Here is a 14,918-nt window from a genome sequence, read left to right on the forward strand (position 1 = left end):
CTGAGGCCAGATTTGAACTCAGGTCCTCCTGAATCCAGGGCTGGTGCTTTATCCACTGTGCCACCTAGCTGCCCCCCTTAAGACACTTTTTTTTTTTAAGGCAATGGGGGTTAAGTGACTTGCCCAGGGTCACACAGCTAGTAAGTGTCAAGTGTCTGAGGCCGGATTTGAACTCAGGTACTCCTGAATCCAGGGCCGGTGCTTTAACCACTGCGCCATCTAGCTGCCCTTTTTAAAAAAAAAAAATTTAAGTTTTTATTAGTGTCTTCTATTCATCATAGTTATCCCTAGTTTCCTCCCCCCTCCACCTTCAGCCATCTCATATAACAGATAATAATTTTTTAAAAGGGGGGACTCTGGGGGGAAATCACAACTGAACAATAACATCGAGAGTCCAAAAGCATGTGCAATGTGTGACACCTGTGGACTCTCTCATCTCCAGGAAGAGATGGGTTGAGGGTATCTTTTCATGTCTTCATTTGAGTCCTTTTTGATCTTTAGAATTTTGTTATATTTACCTTTGCTGTTTTTGGGGTGTATGATTCTTTCCATTTCCATTGTTGTAGTCATATAGATCTTTCCATGCTTTTCTCTTTATCACACAAATCATTTATTTTAACACAGTAATTTGCTAATACATTCACATACCACAGTTTGTTTATCCATTCCTCAGTCCGTGGCATCTACTTTGTTTCCAGTTCTTTGCTGTCACAAAAAGTGCTCTATAAATATTTTGGTCCATATGGAGATTTTGTTCTTAGGGATAGGTTCGTTGTATTATAAAACCACAAATGTGAGTCTCTGCTTCAAAAGATATAGATATTAGTCACTTTATTTGCTTAATTCCAAAATGGTTATTCTATTTCACAGCTACACTAACAATGTATTAGTGTGCCTGTCATTCCACAACCCTTCCGGCATTGACAGCTGTCGTTTTTTGGTCATCTTTGACAATTCCAAGGGTGTGGGGCCAGCAAACACTCATTTCAGTTGTTCTTTCTACTTCTATGGTAGTTACTGTGTATCTGTTGTTTCTCCGTACTTCATTTTGCATCTGTAATCTTCCTAGTTGTTATCTCTTATGGTACAGTTCTGTTAGGTTCACACACAATTTGTCTCCCCATTCCCCAGTCACTTGGCATCAAGTTTGTTTCCATTTGCTACTACAAATATTGACGCTATAAAAATGTTGATATATGATGGACTTTTTCTTTGACTTCTCTTGTAGTCTGAGACTAGTAGGCTCAGTATGAACATTGCAATAATCATTTACTTAACAGAATTCCAAATCCCATTCCAGAAGGGTTGGATCAGTTCAAAGATTCACCAACAGCATTGGTATGTTCTTCTTTACTTGTCTCCTTCTATGTTGACTCCCATCATTTGCTAGATTCATTTGTAATTTCTTGAGTGAGGTAAAACCAGAGTTGTAATTGGCATTAGTCATTTGAAGCAGTTAATTGTTTTTTGTCAGGGCAGTGAGATGGGTTAAGTGACTTGCCCAGGGTCACACAGCTAGTAAGTGTCAAGTGTCTGAGGCCGTATTTGAGCTCAGGTCCTCCTTAATCCAGGGCTGGTGCTTTATCCACTTCGACACCTACCGGCAGTTAATTGATACAAGTTTTTCTTCTTTCTAGAAATGTGTTCTTTGTTTACTTATTCATTGGGGAATGTCTCTTCTTGCTCTTATCCGTGTGTGTTCAATATACCTTGGCTGAAAGGTATGCAGATATTCTCAACTGCTTCCATTTTGTAAAAGCCTTTTGATTTCAAATGATGAAGATCATCTGTTCTTGATCTTGTTGTGATTGTGTTTCAGTGTGAGTGTTCCCCCACCTCCCACTCCAATCCCTCCTTTCTGTGGAACACTACCTGATCTGCTAGCTTGCTCAAGGCGAGATCTTTTCTGTTCAGGTCACATGTGCATTTTGAGTTTATTGCTGCTTGTTGTGTAAGATGTTGATCTGATTAAACATTTTTCTAACATTCTGCTCTCCATTTTCCCCAGCAGTTCTTGTCAAAAAAGAAATTCTCCATCATTTGAGTATATTGTAATTATGACACTGCCCCATTAGTTATTGTATCTTTTGAATAAGGAAGGAATTTTCTTAATTAGCACCATCCTGCCAAGTCTTTAGTTGTACCTGTGGGGTCAAGTTTGCTGCCTTTTGCTTTGTTACTTGTTAGCTTATCATATTCTACATCTTTGTAGATAAATGAAACCAAAGATTTTATTACCAATTTCTTTTTTAGATTTTGTTTCCTACTTTGGTGAAATAAATACACACTTTTTCCCTCCACAATCCTTGGTTTTAAAGCCCCCTTGATTAGATTTATCAGATCCTAGACAGACGAAATCTTCCTATCTCATCATATTTACGGCTTCCCTGGACAGGAACTCTTGTATTTTATTCTACACCCCCTAACCTTTTTTTTTTTTTTTGGTTGGGCCAATGAGGGTTAAGTGACTTGCCCAGGGTCACACAGCTGGTAAGTGTCAAGTGGCTGAGGCCGGATTTGAACTCAGGTGCTCCTGAATCCAGGGCTGGTGTTTAATCCAGCTGCATACTCTTTTTAACTAATATTTTACTTCCAAAAATGTTTTCTTTTGACAGCCTTGTCTTTAATGGACTGCAGTGTTGAAAACACCATATATGCCGCTAAGACCTTAATTTTCTTATCCCAGATTTCAAAAGCTTTATCAATACTTTTAAGTTTTTCCTGGCAATGTCATTGGTTTTTAGGTATCCCTAAGAAATAGGTCATAATCATCTGGTTTGACCATTCTGGGGACCTCTCCATTATTATGAGGATAACAAATAGCTATTTTAATGTGATTTTGCATGGAGTCTCAGTTTTTCTGACCTTCTCTGCATCATCTATGATCTGATAGACCTTAAGGGTTCACATCATATTTTGAAAAGGACCTCATTTTTTTCTTAGCTTCTAAGGTATAGTCATTGTCCTTCTTCCCATTCTGTCATCATGGTCGAGATTCTCCTCTGCTTCCTTTGACTTTTGTTTTTACATCAAAGCCCCCTTACATTTCAACTTTTGTTGTTGTTCATCCCTCTTGTTTTTACATCATTTGCATGAACCACCCTTTGAATTGAAAAAGGCAAAGGAAAAACAGTTTCCATAACTAATCAACACAACAGAAGTGTCAGATTTAAAGCATGAATCTTTTATTTATTTAACTTATTTTTAAGGAAAGCTTCATTCTTCTTGATAATGCTGAGTATAAAGAGCTGTTCCTTGAGCTTTTTTGCCTTTTCTAATCAAGCATTTCTCAAGAAGCACCTACTGTGAGTTAGATACTATTCAGCCCTAAAAGGATATTAGCTGCCAGGCTGAGCATGTCCCTGGCAACAGTCCTCTTTACTTGCTGAAAGTGACCCTGAGACCTTGTTTTTCCTGGGCCATCCATGGTAGATGCTATTGCAAACTGCTTTGATGGGATCGTTAGCAATCAGAGGTGTCACTGTCTTTATTAGCCCTGTTAATAAATACCTTGAAAATCACCCCCACCTTCTTTTCCCTCTCTCTTTATCCTCCATCTTTGTCTTTGCCAAAGATCTTCTCTTTTGGTAGTTGCCCTTCTTGATTCTTGGTCTCAAGCCTCTCTCTCCAAGATCCCTTGTTGGCATTCAGATTTATTCTCTTTCAGCTCAAGTCCTTCTCTTCATCTTCCTGCAGAACCTCCCATACAAGTCTAGAGAGCCTGAATCACATTTGGTAAAACTATAAGGTATCAGAATTCCTTAAATTGTTCTGGATAGTTTGGGTATAACCCTTTAAATGCCAGAACTTCTAAATTTTAGCCATTAAATCGTTTCTTGTTATAGAAAGATTTTTATTTTTCTACATAGTATGTATACTGTTCTCTTCCCCTTTTAAGTAGGTTTTAGTGTATGTGAAGTGTTCCATTAACTTTAAAGAAACTGTTAGATTTTAATTTTCTCTATTGAACATAATTTTATCTTTGTTGATGGCTCAAATTCACAATTTTTAGCTTCTGTTATTTATTTTAAGGCTTCTTCCTGGCCTGAGCTTGTAGGCTTGAATGGGGATTGGACTGGTCAGAGTTAGACCTCTCTTCTCATCCTAGGCTGAAAACCTAACTTCTATCAGACCCTAGGGAAGAGAGCAGTCCATTCAGGGTAGGGATGGGGCCATGGATCCTAGGTTTCCCCAGACCCACAGAGGTAATAAAACTTGAGTGCAGTAGGATTCAAGTGTCCCAAAAAAGGACTCTTTTGGCTTGGCTTGCTGTTGTTGGACCATCCACTTCATGTTTTCAGATTGTTGTCCTTTTGGAATAGTTGATTTATTTCTAGAATTTTTGTGTCACTTTCCCTACTGCCATTTTTTTGTCGTTATGATGTTTCTTTTTCTAACTTGTCCTTTCTAATTTTGTGTGTCCTTTTACTTGGCTGTGAAGAATAATGACTTTGGGTTGTTAATTTCTGTGACCTCGCCTTTTTTTTTTTTTTCTTGTGGGGCAATGGGGGCGTTAAGTGACTTGCCCAGGGTCACACAGCTAGTAAGTGCCAAGTGTCTGAGGCTGGATTTGAACTCAGGTCCTCCTGAATCCAGGGCCTATGATTGATCCACTGCGCCACCTAGCTGCCTCATGGTTGTTAATTTTTAAGTAGCAAAGGATACTTCTGGCTGGGGACCAGTTTTAGACCATAGGGCTAACTCGTTGAGTGCTAGCCAATAGCATTACCTTGACCAAATGGCCAAAGTTGCCAGCTGTTTTGAATTTTCCTTCTTAGTAATTGGTGACATCTTTGCTTAGCTTGAAGGAGGAGTTCCCTGCCTGGTATGAGAAGCTTGTGCTGGAGATGGTCCACCACAACACCATCTCCTTAGAGAAGTTGGTCGATACTGCCTGGCTTGAGATCATGACCAAGTATGCTGTGGGGGAAGAGTGTGACTTTGAGGTGAGTGCCTCCTGGGCTGTGGAGCTGCTGAATTGACCTCTAGTATCCAGGTAGGACGTGTCTATAAAGGGCCCACATTGGATCTGTATGGGAAAAGGCTGCTGGGGGGCTTAAACAGAAGAGATGCAATTTAAAGCCTGTTTCTATAACTAAAATCTAAGGCATCTTCTAGCTTCATATACTATGACTTAATGAAGTAATAAGCTGTGTTTCTTATTTACCAAACCCTTCTTGTTTTTTTTGTTTGTTTGTTTTGTTTTTCTTTTCATAGGTTGGAAAGGAAAAAATGCTCAAGGTAAAGATTGTGAAAATTCATCCTTTGGAGAAGGTGGAGGAGGAGACTTCTGAGAAGAAATCGGATGGTGCCTGTGATTCTCCATCAAGTGACAAAGAGAACTCTAGTCAGGTGGCCCAGGATCATCAGAAGAAGGATCCGGTCATAAAAGAGGATGAAGGCAGGAGAGATAGTATCAGTACGTATAGTGTTAGTTTTCATCAATGGTTCAGAATCAAAGGCCAGTTCATTTGGTGCTACTCAGATACTGATGTTACTCTTCAGGCATTTAACTTCTGTGTGATGAGTTCATAAAACAGTAAGGAACCAACACCAAAGCCTTGCTGGGGCAGTTAGACAAGGAGGCAGCCCTGAAGTCCTTTTAGGCGCATCCATTTCAGGTGGCCATTTCTCCTGTTTCTTTGAAGACGGTGTGGGGGACTCTCAGTTGCTAAGAGGGCCCTGAAGAAAAGGAGACTGTCATTAAAGAATCATGTGACCTCCTCAGGGAAGCCCTTTTGGTGGCTTTGATTCAGTTCCTGTTTCAGAGTAATTGGGGTCGTGGTTGTCAGTCAAGATCGGAGGAAGGAACTATTTCCCCTCCTCCCCTTATTCTACTATCAGAACACTAGTTTAACAATGGTATGAGTGTTTTTATTTGGGTGAAATATCCAACACTACCTTTAATTTTTCTACTGGAAAAGTATTTTTTAAAATAGGTTTGGAATCTAGAAGTAGCCTTTGCTTAAAAGAACACCACTGGGGGCAGCTAGATGGCACAGTGGTAAAGCACCGGCCCTGGATTCAGGAGTACCTGAGTTCAAATCCGGCCTTAGACACTTAACACTTACTAGCTGTGTGACCCTGGGCAAGTCACTTAACCCCAATTGCCTCACTAAAAAAAAAAAAAAAAAAAAGAACACCACCATAAAATATACTTCAGCTTTTATGTTTTAAAATTCTTTTCTTTGAATAATATACACATCATGACACAAACTTGAATTGCCCTGTTCCGTGAGCAACTTGAGATCCTTTTTGGTCCCTTTTATTTATTTTATTTTTAAAAAATATTTTAATTTAGGCTCCAATCTTATTTTTTTTTAATTGACAGACATTAAAAATAAAACAACACCAAGATTAGTAAGTTGAATGAGGTAAATAACCTAAGATCTTTAACTCTTCGGTATGGTGACTTGAATAGTTAAAAAGTTATCACCAGCTGTTCTGTTTGATTTGCTTGGTCCCTTTTATGTGGGATCTTTCAGAATATTAAAAATGCTATAATGTCCCCAAGTTTAGGGAGTTCTCATACTTTTGTGGTTTTTTTCTCTACACCCTTTTTTTTTTTTTTTTTGGTGAGGCAATTGGGGTTAAGTGACTTGCCCAGGGTCACATAGTTAGTGTCAAGTGTCTGAGGTCAGATTTGAACTCGGGTCCTCCTGAATCCAGGGTTGGTGCTTTATCCACTGCACCACCTAGCTGCCCCTACACCTTTTCTAATAAAGGCTTTACTTCAAATTGCTAATTCAATTTTTTTTTTTTTGCCATTTTCATATAAGTATTAACGAGCCCTCAGAGTCTTAATATTTCTTCTTATGAAATTAAATAACTTAGTTCTGTCTTAAGTGGATGATTAGAATTGTCCTGTGACAATAACATACTGATTTACACGTGAACCATATCATAGTAATGATAACTATTACATGATGTAGGTTTTATGTAGCTTTGGTTCTCCTTTAGGTTTGGCAAATTAAAAATGGTGTTTTGTGCCTTAAATTTAAGAGCACAATTAATTTGTGCTTAATTTTTTTTTATTTTATTTTATTTTTTTTGGTGAGGCAATTGGGGTTAAGTGACTTGCCCAGGGTCACACAGCTAGTAAGTGTTAAGTGTCTGAGGCCGGATTTGAACTCAAGTACTCCTGACTCCAGAGTCTGTGTTCTATCCACTGTGCCACCTAGCTACCCCTATGCTTAAATTTAAGAAGCATTTTTATCACAGGAATAGCAGTCAAGGAATGAATACTTTAAAATCCCTTAAATTCTTCAGGGGGAAAATAGTTGGATCATAGTCTAGTAGTCTAGGATCAACAGAGTGGTGTGATTTTTCTGACCTGAGAGCAATTGTTCCTTTTTTTTTAATTCATAAAAGTACTTAATTATTTTCAAGTTACATGTAAAGATAGTTTTCAACATTTGTTTTTATAAGATTTTTAGCTGCAAATTTTTCTCCCTTCCTCCCCAAGACAGAAAGCAATCTGATTATAGTTATTGTTCTATTCTCTAACTCGTTTTTCTTTATCCAGGTGACAGAGCACGCAGGTCTCCTAGAAAACTTCCTACCTCCTTAAAGAAAGGGGAAAAGAAATGGGCCCCTCCAAAATTTCTGCCTCACAAATATGATGTCAAACTGCAAAATGAAGAGAAGGTATGTTTGCACTTCACCTTCCTTCCCAAGAGTATCAGAAAATAAAAAGGTTAAGGAAGCTAGTAAGTGTCAGGTGTCCAAGGCTGGATTTGAACTCAGGTCCTCCTGAATCCACTTTTTTAGTGAATGAATGATTACTGTGGGCCTTTAATGGAACTAAATCATAGCTTTGAGAAAGGCAGAGGCATTGTGTTAAACCAAGTTTTTGTAAATCGTTTCCTGCTGCATGATCCAGAGACTGCCTTTCCTCCCAGCTCCCCGTGACCTACCAGAAAGGAAGGTTTCTCCAATTCTCAGCCAGTAGTGGTTGTGCCCATTGCCTGGGGTGGTGCTAGGGGTGTTAGCAACTAGATTTGGGGCTTTACGGGGATGAGGAACTGCATAGCTCTGTGTATGTATGACAGGGTATCTCAGGTGTGCATAGCCCTTTTATGGATACTGAGGATGAGTCCCTTTCTTCCACAGGACCCAGCAGTTATTCTCCTTGCTTCCCTTTCCATTCCCCCCACCACCCCGTACTCTCCTTTCATAGGGAAGGCATCGCAGAATGGAATGTGCTTTCCCTTCTCTTCTGACTGCCCCTGAAGCAATAAAACAGCCCTTCCCAGATTTTAAAACTGTTTTTTGGGTTTTTTTGTGGGGCATTGGGGGTTAAGTGACTTTCCCAGGGTCACACAGCTAGTAAGTATCAAGTATCTGAGGTTGGATTTGAACTCAGGTCCTTCTGAATCCAGGGCCAGTGCTTTTTCCACTGTACCACCTAGTAGCTGCCCCCTAAAATTGTTTTTAATCAGTAAACATCATACCCCAATTTGTACAGGGCATTGGGTATACAAAAATAAACCATCCCTGCCTCCAAGAATCAGCTGGGTTTAGGGGCAGCTAGGTGGCGCAGTAGATAGAGCACTGGCCCTGGATTCAGGAGGACCTGAGTTCAAACCTGGCCTCAGGCACTTAACACTTACTAGCTGTGTGACCCTGGGCAAGTCATTTAACCCCAGTTGCCCAGCAAAAAACAAAAACCAAGAATCAGCTGGGTTAGAATCCTAGCTTTGCCGCTTAGTACCACATGACTTTGAGAAAGCAGGTTTCCCCTCTGAGCCTTAGTTTCCCCATCCAGAAAGTGAAGGGGGTGACACATGGTAAGGACCTGCATTGTAAGTCTTTGCCTGGACAGAGTTGAAATAATTCAACACAGTTTGTGGAAAACACTGCAGGCATGACCTTAGTGAGCCGAGAAGGAAGACAGGCTGCCTGCCACCAAGTGACCTTCTGGCCAGTGGAGTCAGCTGATGGGCAGATAATGAGAATGTGATGAGAAGAGAAAGAATTACAACTGGGTGGGGGGGCAGTTGGTGTTAAGTGACTTGCCTAGGGTCACACAGCTAGTAAGTATCAAGTGTCTGAGGCTGGATTTGAACTCAGGTCCTCCTGACTCCAGGGCCAGTGCTCTATCCACTGCGCCACCTAGCTGCCCCTGAATTAAAACTTTTTAGGTGATGAGAGAGTAAGGCTTCCTGGGAGAGGTGTCATGTTGAGCTGAGAATAATAACATTTTATAGTGCTAAGGGCTGAATACATATTATCTTTTTAAAGCTTCCCAACAACCCTGGGGAGGGAGGTGCTATTCTGATTTTTACAGATGAGGAAAGTTGAGATGAAGTGACTTGCCCAGAGTCACAGAGCGACTAATTTTCAGAGTCTGGATTTGAACTCAGTTCATCCTGACTCTAGACAGCCCTCAGAATGGGTAGAAGCTCAACCAAGAGAAATGGAGAAAGAAGGCATATACCTGGCACAGGGGTCAGTGTGAGCAGATTTAAGGAGGAGAAAGTGGGGGGTGGGATTCAGGGAACTTTAGTAAATTCATTTTGTAGGAGTGAAGAAAGTAAGGGAGGAGCAAAAGGGCATGCTCCAACTATGTGGTTGTAAGAGGGCCATGAATGACAGTTTACATTGTTTATTCAGGATGTTTTTAGGAGGGACATAAGGAGAGCTATTTATCAAGAGGAATTCTTTAGCACTTATGGTACCTCTGAGTAGGGAAGAGATGGAACATGAGAGACCAGTTACTAGAGCTCTGCCTTCAGCTCTTAGTCCAAGGTCAGCTGTTTTTCAGAGGACGCTCGAGAATTGGTGAGTCTTTTGGGATTTTGTCATTGGAAGAGACAAGGTCTCAGTGGTAGAAGAAAGACATGGAAGGAAAGGAACAGGAGATAGCCAGAAGTAGCCTGGGTAAGGGACATGGTTTACCTTTTTCTTTTTCTTTCTAAAAAAATCCAATTAATTAATTAATTAGTTTTTGCAGGGCAGTGAGGGTTAAGTGACTTGCCCAGGGTCACACCGCTAGTGTCAAGTGTCTGAGGCTGGATTTGAACTCAGGTCCTCCTGAAACCAGGGCCAGCGCCACCTAGCTGCCCCAGTATTTACTTTTTTAAAAAATTTGTACATTCAGCTTATTACTTTTTTTTTTCTTTTTTTTCCTTCTCGCTTTGTCATTTTGGGTTCAAATCCGCCTCTTTAATAGCCACTACTGAAGGCACATTTGGGCAGACTTCAAATAGCTTGCTTCACTTGAGGCTCCATACGCTTCATTGTTTACAAGACATATCGGCCTGCAAATCCTGCAGCAGCAATCGTCAGTCCAACTGCTACCGTTGTGCTGGCTGTGGCTCAGCCAGTGCTGCCCTGAGTTTGCGAAGCCGCAGCTCATTCCAGCCCAGAGGCTGTGTGTCCAGCCAGGCTCAGCCCTAGGCCCCAGTCTCACAGCTGCCACTGCCTCCCGTAGGGCCCAGCAAAGAGGAAGCACGCAAGCGCCTACCAACAGCAGCTGCCACCTAGAGCATTTTTTCATAAGGCAATAGATAGCTTTGATTTCTTCATTTGAAAACTATTCATATCCTTTGACCATTTCTCAATTGGGGAATGATTTAGTTCTCTCTGTATTTTAGAAATGAGGCTTTTATCAGAAACACTGACTGTAAAAATTGTTTCCCGGTTTTCTGCCTCCCTTCTAATTTTGGCTGCATTGCTTCTGTTTGTACAAGAACTTTAATGTAATCAAAATCATCCATTTTATAGATTAAAAGTTTAGTAAAATTTAACTATGTTGAAAATGCTAATCTCAATGTACTTGGGGAATTAGAAAAAAAAAACTAATTGAAACATTTAATAGTTTCAGTAATGTAGCAGAATACAAAATAAATCCACAAATGCATGGCATTTTTCTATTGCAATACTAAATCTAGTAAGGAATAAAAACATTAAAAATTATACATTATAAAAATAAAATATTAACTATTATAATAATCAAATGTATATCTCTACCAAAGTATATTCAATAGTTCTATAGTTACAAAATGCTTCTTAAAGAAATAAAACAGCTTAAGTGACTGAAAGATATTCATTGCTCAGGCCTGGGTCATGACAATACTACCAAAATAAATATAAACATTTAGTGCTCTATTGATTAGACTATGAAGAAGGTGCTTTACAGAGCTAAAAAGGAGTAAAACTTACTTAGAGAAACAACAACAAAAACTAAGCTACTAAGAAAAACAATCCCCAAAAGTAGGAATAAAAGGAAGAAGAGAGTTCTTCTAGAGCATAAATTACCTTTTTTCTTTTTCTTTTCAGGGCAATGAGGGTTAGGTTATTTGCCCAGAGTTACACAGCTAGTGTCAAGTGCCTAGATTTGAACTCTGGTCCTCCTGAATCCAGAGCCAGTGCTTTACCCACTGCACCACCTAGCTGCCCCCACATAAAGTGCTTTATAAAACAGTCATCTAAACTATTGGGTATTACTAGTTTATACAATTAAAAAGTAGATCATTACAACAGATTAGAAAGGGAAAAATCAGAATCACTTTGCATAATGACCTGGGAAAGAATTCCCTATTTGACAGAATTGGCTAGGAAAACTGGAAAGCGATCTGGTAGAAAATTAGGTCTAGATTAACAGTCTCTACTATATACCACAATAAACTCAATCCAACCAAGATAACAAAAGGTCACACTATTTTTAAAAAAATGAAATCAGGCAATTTACATAGCTAATGAAATAAATTCATAATATTTATTTATTTTGGGGGAGGGGGAGGCAATTGGGGTTAAGTGACTTGCCCAGGGTCACACAGCTAGTAAGTGTCAAGTGTCTGAGGCCGGATTTGAACTCAGGTCCTCCTGAATCCAGGGCTGGTGCTCTATCCACTCTGCCGCTGCCCCAATAAATTCATAATAAAGGGATAAAGATTATGAAAAATAAATTGGACAAGTTCACTTAAAAGATTTTAAAAGCTACACGAACAAAATTAGTGAAGGGCTTAAGAAGAATCAAATAGGTTAGCTGTGGAAAGAGATCTTTATATCAAATACATCTAAAAATATATTAGTTCATAACAAATATATAAGTGGTCAAAGGATGTGAACAGTTCTCAGAAAGTTTCTCAATTACTAACACACTGAAAGAATACACCAAAAAAATCACACTAGCAATAAGAGAAATACAAATTAAACCTTCGGAGGTTTTACTTCTGCCTCATCAAATTGGCAAAGATAACAAAAGATGGAACTAATTAGTGTTGTGAGAAGACAAATGCAGAAGTGGTTGATTTGTGAACTGGTCTGACCATTCTTCAGGACAATTTGGAAAGATGCAGAGAAAGTAGCTAAAAAAGTACATACTTCAAGCAATGAAATGACAAAGTGCTCCAGGTAAACCGATCAGTGACTAGTAAGAATCTACTGTGTTTTGAATACTGGCAATATATAGGTATAAAGAGAAAAACAATCTTTACTTGATTATGAGTCTTTTTAGTAGTATCAGTACCACAAATCCATCCTGTAAGAAATGTTGACTGTAATGAAGCCAAACAAGTATGGGAAGTTTCAACAATTGTAAAGTAACCAGAACCAGGGAAAAAGAGTGAGAGAGAGAGAGAGAGAGAGAGAGAGTGTGTGTGTAAGTAATGCACACATATATTTTCAAATTATTTTTTGTATTAATAGAACAGATTTTTTTTTCCCTTTTTGGAGCCAATCAGGATTAAGTTGACTTGCCCTGGGTTACAGAACTTGTGTCTGAAGCCAGATTGAACTCAGGTTCTCCTGACTCCATGGCCAATGCTCTATCCAGTACACCACAATGACCCAACAGATATTTTTTCATCATGGCTTTCACTATGGTGGAAAAGAAATTACTTCTCAACTTCAGCACTAAAGAGTTATCTTTGACAATCCTGAAAAAATAATCCTTAATTAAAATGGGGCAAGTCAAAATAGAACATAACTTGTGCAAGGCCCAAGATGACAATTCTCATATTGCTGAGGGATTTATTGAACACAGATGAACCAAACGACCCAATTCCTGACTTGCTTATACATCCCCCTTTCTCTGCTAGCATAATAAATGTTAGAGCTAAAAGGAACCATAACAAATCGTTTGATCCAGTCCTGCCTTTAGGTTGGTAAGATTCTTCTCTAGTCCCACCACTGGAAGCTTACCCTTTGGGCCATGTTGCATCAGGGTAGCCATTGTCCTACAATACTTGGGAAGAGGAAGTAGAACTTAAATAGCATAGCTTTCATCAAATTACAGATTTGTATTGTGAATCACTTTAGTTCAAATTTTATTTTCTTATTACTACAAAGAGTAAAATGGGGCTGATATTTGAGCTCTGGAAATTTTCTGTAGTTTTTAAGTATACAGGCCCTGTAGTGGAGAAGGAAGTTTTCTGGGCTCCAAAGAATTCCTTTTTTTTTTTGGCAGGGCAATGAGGGTTAAGTGACTTGCCCAGGGTCACACAGCTAGTAACTGCCAAGTATCTGAGGCTGGATTTGAACTCAGGTCCTCCTGAATCCAGGGCCGGTGCTTTATCCTCTGTGCCATCTAGCTGCCCCCGAGAATTCCTTTTAAAGTGGCATTTTATCCTTAAACTTTGACAGGTTGTTCTTCTTGTCAGTTGATAGCATTGTTCTACATAAGATATTAGGGTCAATTGGGAAAATAACGAATTCTAGGGAAAATTAGGAACATGGTTGCTATGTGAAGGATTTTCATGGAAGGAATATTTATTTTTGTATAGCTCCAGAGATTAGATAAAGTAGTATTATAGGCGAGAAGGTATAGGGAAGTGGTCCTAGATCTTAGTACAAGGAAATATTTCCAGTATTTTGAACTGTTTGAAACAGGACCAGACATTGCCTAGCTAGTGAGTTGTTTACCACAGATAATGGATGATTACTTGTCAGGGTAGGGGGCTGTGCCCAGGAGTTAGGGTAAAGATATGTATGACTGGATAATGTTTGAGACCCTTTACATAGTTAAGAACCTTTGAGAAGTACTTGAGAGCAAACTGTCTCAGAATCCTGAAATGGGAATTCTTTTCTTTTTTTGTTTTTGGCAGGACAATGAGGGTTAAGTGACTTGCCCAGGGTCACACAGCTTTGTAAGTGTCAAATATCTGAGGTTGGATTTGAACTCAGGTCGTCCTGAATCCAGGGCCAGTGCTTTATCCACTGGACCACTTAGCTGCCCCCCAATTATTTTCTTTTTAAAAAACCTTATGTTCCTTTTACTCTATTTGGTGATTTTGTTTATGCCCCAGTAACAAATTTTGTTTGACTTCCTAGATCATCAGCAATGTCCCCGCAGACAGCTTGATTCGCACGGAGCGGCCGCCCAACAAAGAGATTTTGCGGTACTTTATTCGCCACAACGCTCTCCGTGCTGGCACAGGTGAAAACGCACCTTGGGTAGTGGAGGATGAATTGGTAAAGAAACATGCCCTGCCGAGCAAGTTCAATGACTTCTTACTTGACCCATACAAGGTAAGGGCTCTTGATTGCTAAAACACAAAGCATTAGGTCAAGTTCTCAGGAGGGCGGTGGGAGCGACAGGAGCAGTGCTGTAGTAAGGGTTACATTCAGGCAGCAGAAATTTTGTTACTCATCACACCCTACTGGGAGAAGAGATCTCCTGGAGAACTTGCATTTGGTACTCTAGGGCTGAGGGCAGGGAGCTGTTTGTTTGTGTGTTTTTCTGATGAAACATCATTAATTATTCATTATGACTTGTATTTTGTATAAGTACCAGCGTGTGTGAATATTTGCCCAGACCAAAGAAAGTTTAAAGCATATATTCACTGGATTTCAAACTGCTTCAGTAACCGCGCTTCAACATCTTTGTACTAAGTTTAATCTTCCTTGGAGTCATCAATGGATTTTTTAAAAAGCTTTTCTAGATATAAATTTACGCGTTGTGATTTGTTCAA

General features: G+C 39.6%; 1 protein-coding gene across 1 annotated transcript in view; it reads left to right on the forward strand.

The window, feature by feature from the left end:
* Positions 1-14,918, forward strand: part of BAZ1B (bromodomain adjacent to zinc finger domain 1B) — a 68,602-nt gene that overhangs the window by 13,681 nt on the left and 40,003 nt on the right. Inside the window, 4 exon segments of the mRNA XM_044000516.1 lie at positions 4,802-4,946; positions 5,218-5,419; positions 7,526-7,647; positions 14,278-14,475. Of these exon segments, the coding sequence (XP_043856451.1) occupies positions 4,802-4,946; positions 5,218-5,419; positions 7,526-7,647; positions 14,278-14,475 (667 nt within the window).

The sequence above is a fragment of the Dromiciops gliroides genome, chromosome 4 (genome assembly GCF_019393635.1).
Source record: "Dromiciops gliroides isolate mDroGli1 chromosome 4, mDroGli1.pri, whole genome shotgun sequence".
In the NCBI taxonomy this organism is placed as follows: domain Eukaryota; kingdom Metazoa; phylum Chordata; class Mammalia; order Microbiotheria; family Microbiotheriidae; genus Dromiciops; species Dromiciops gliroides.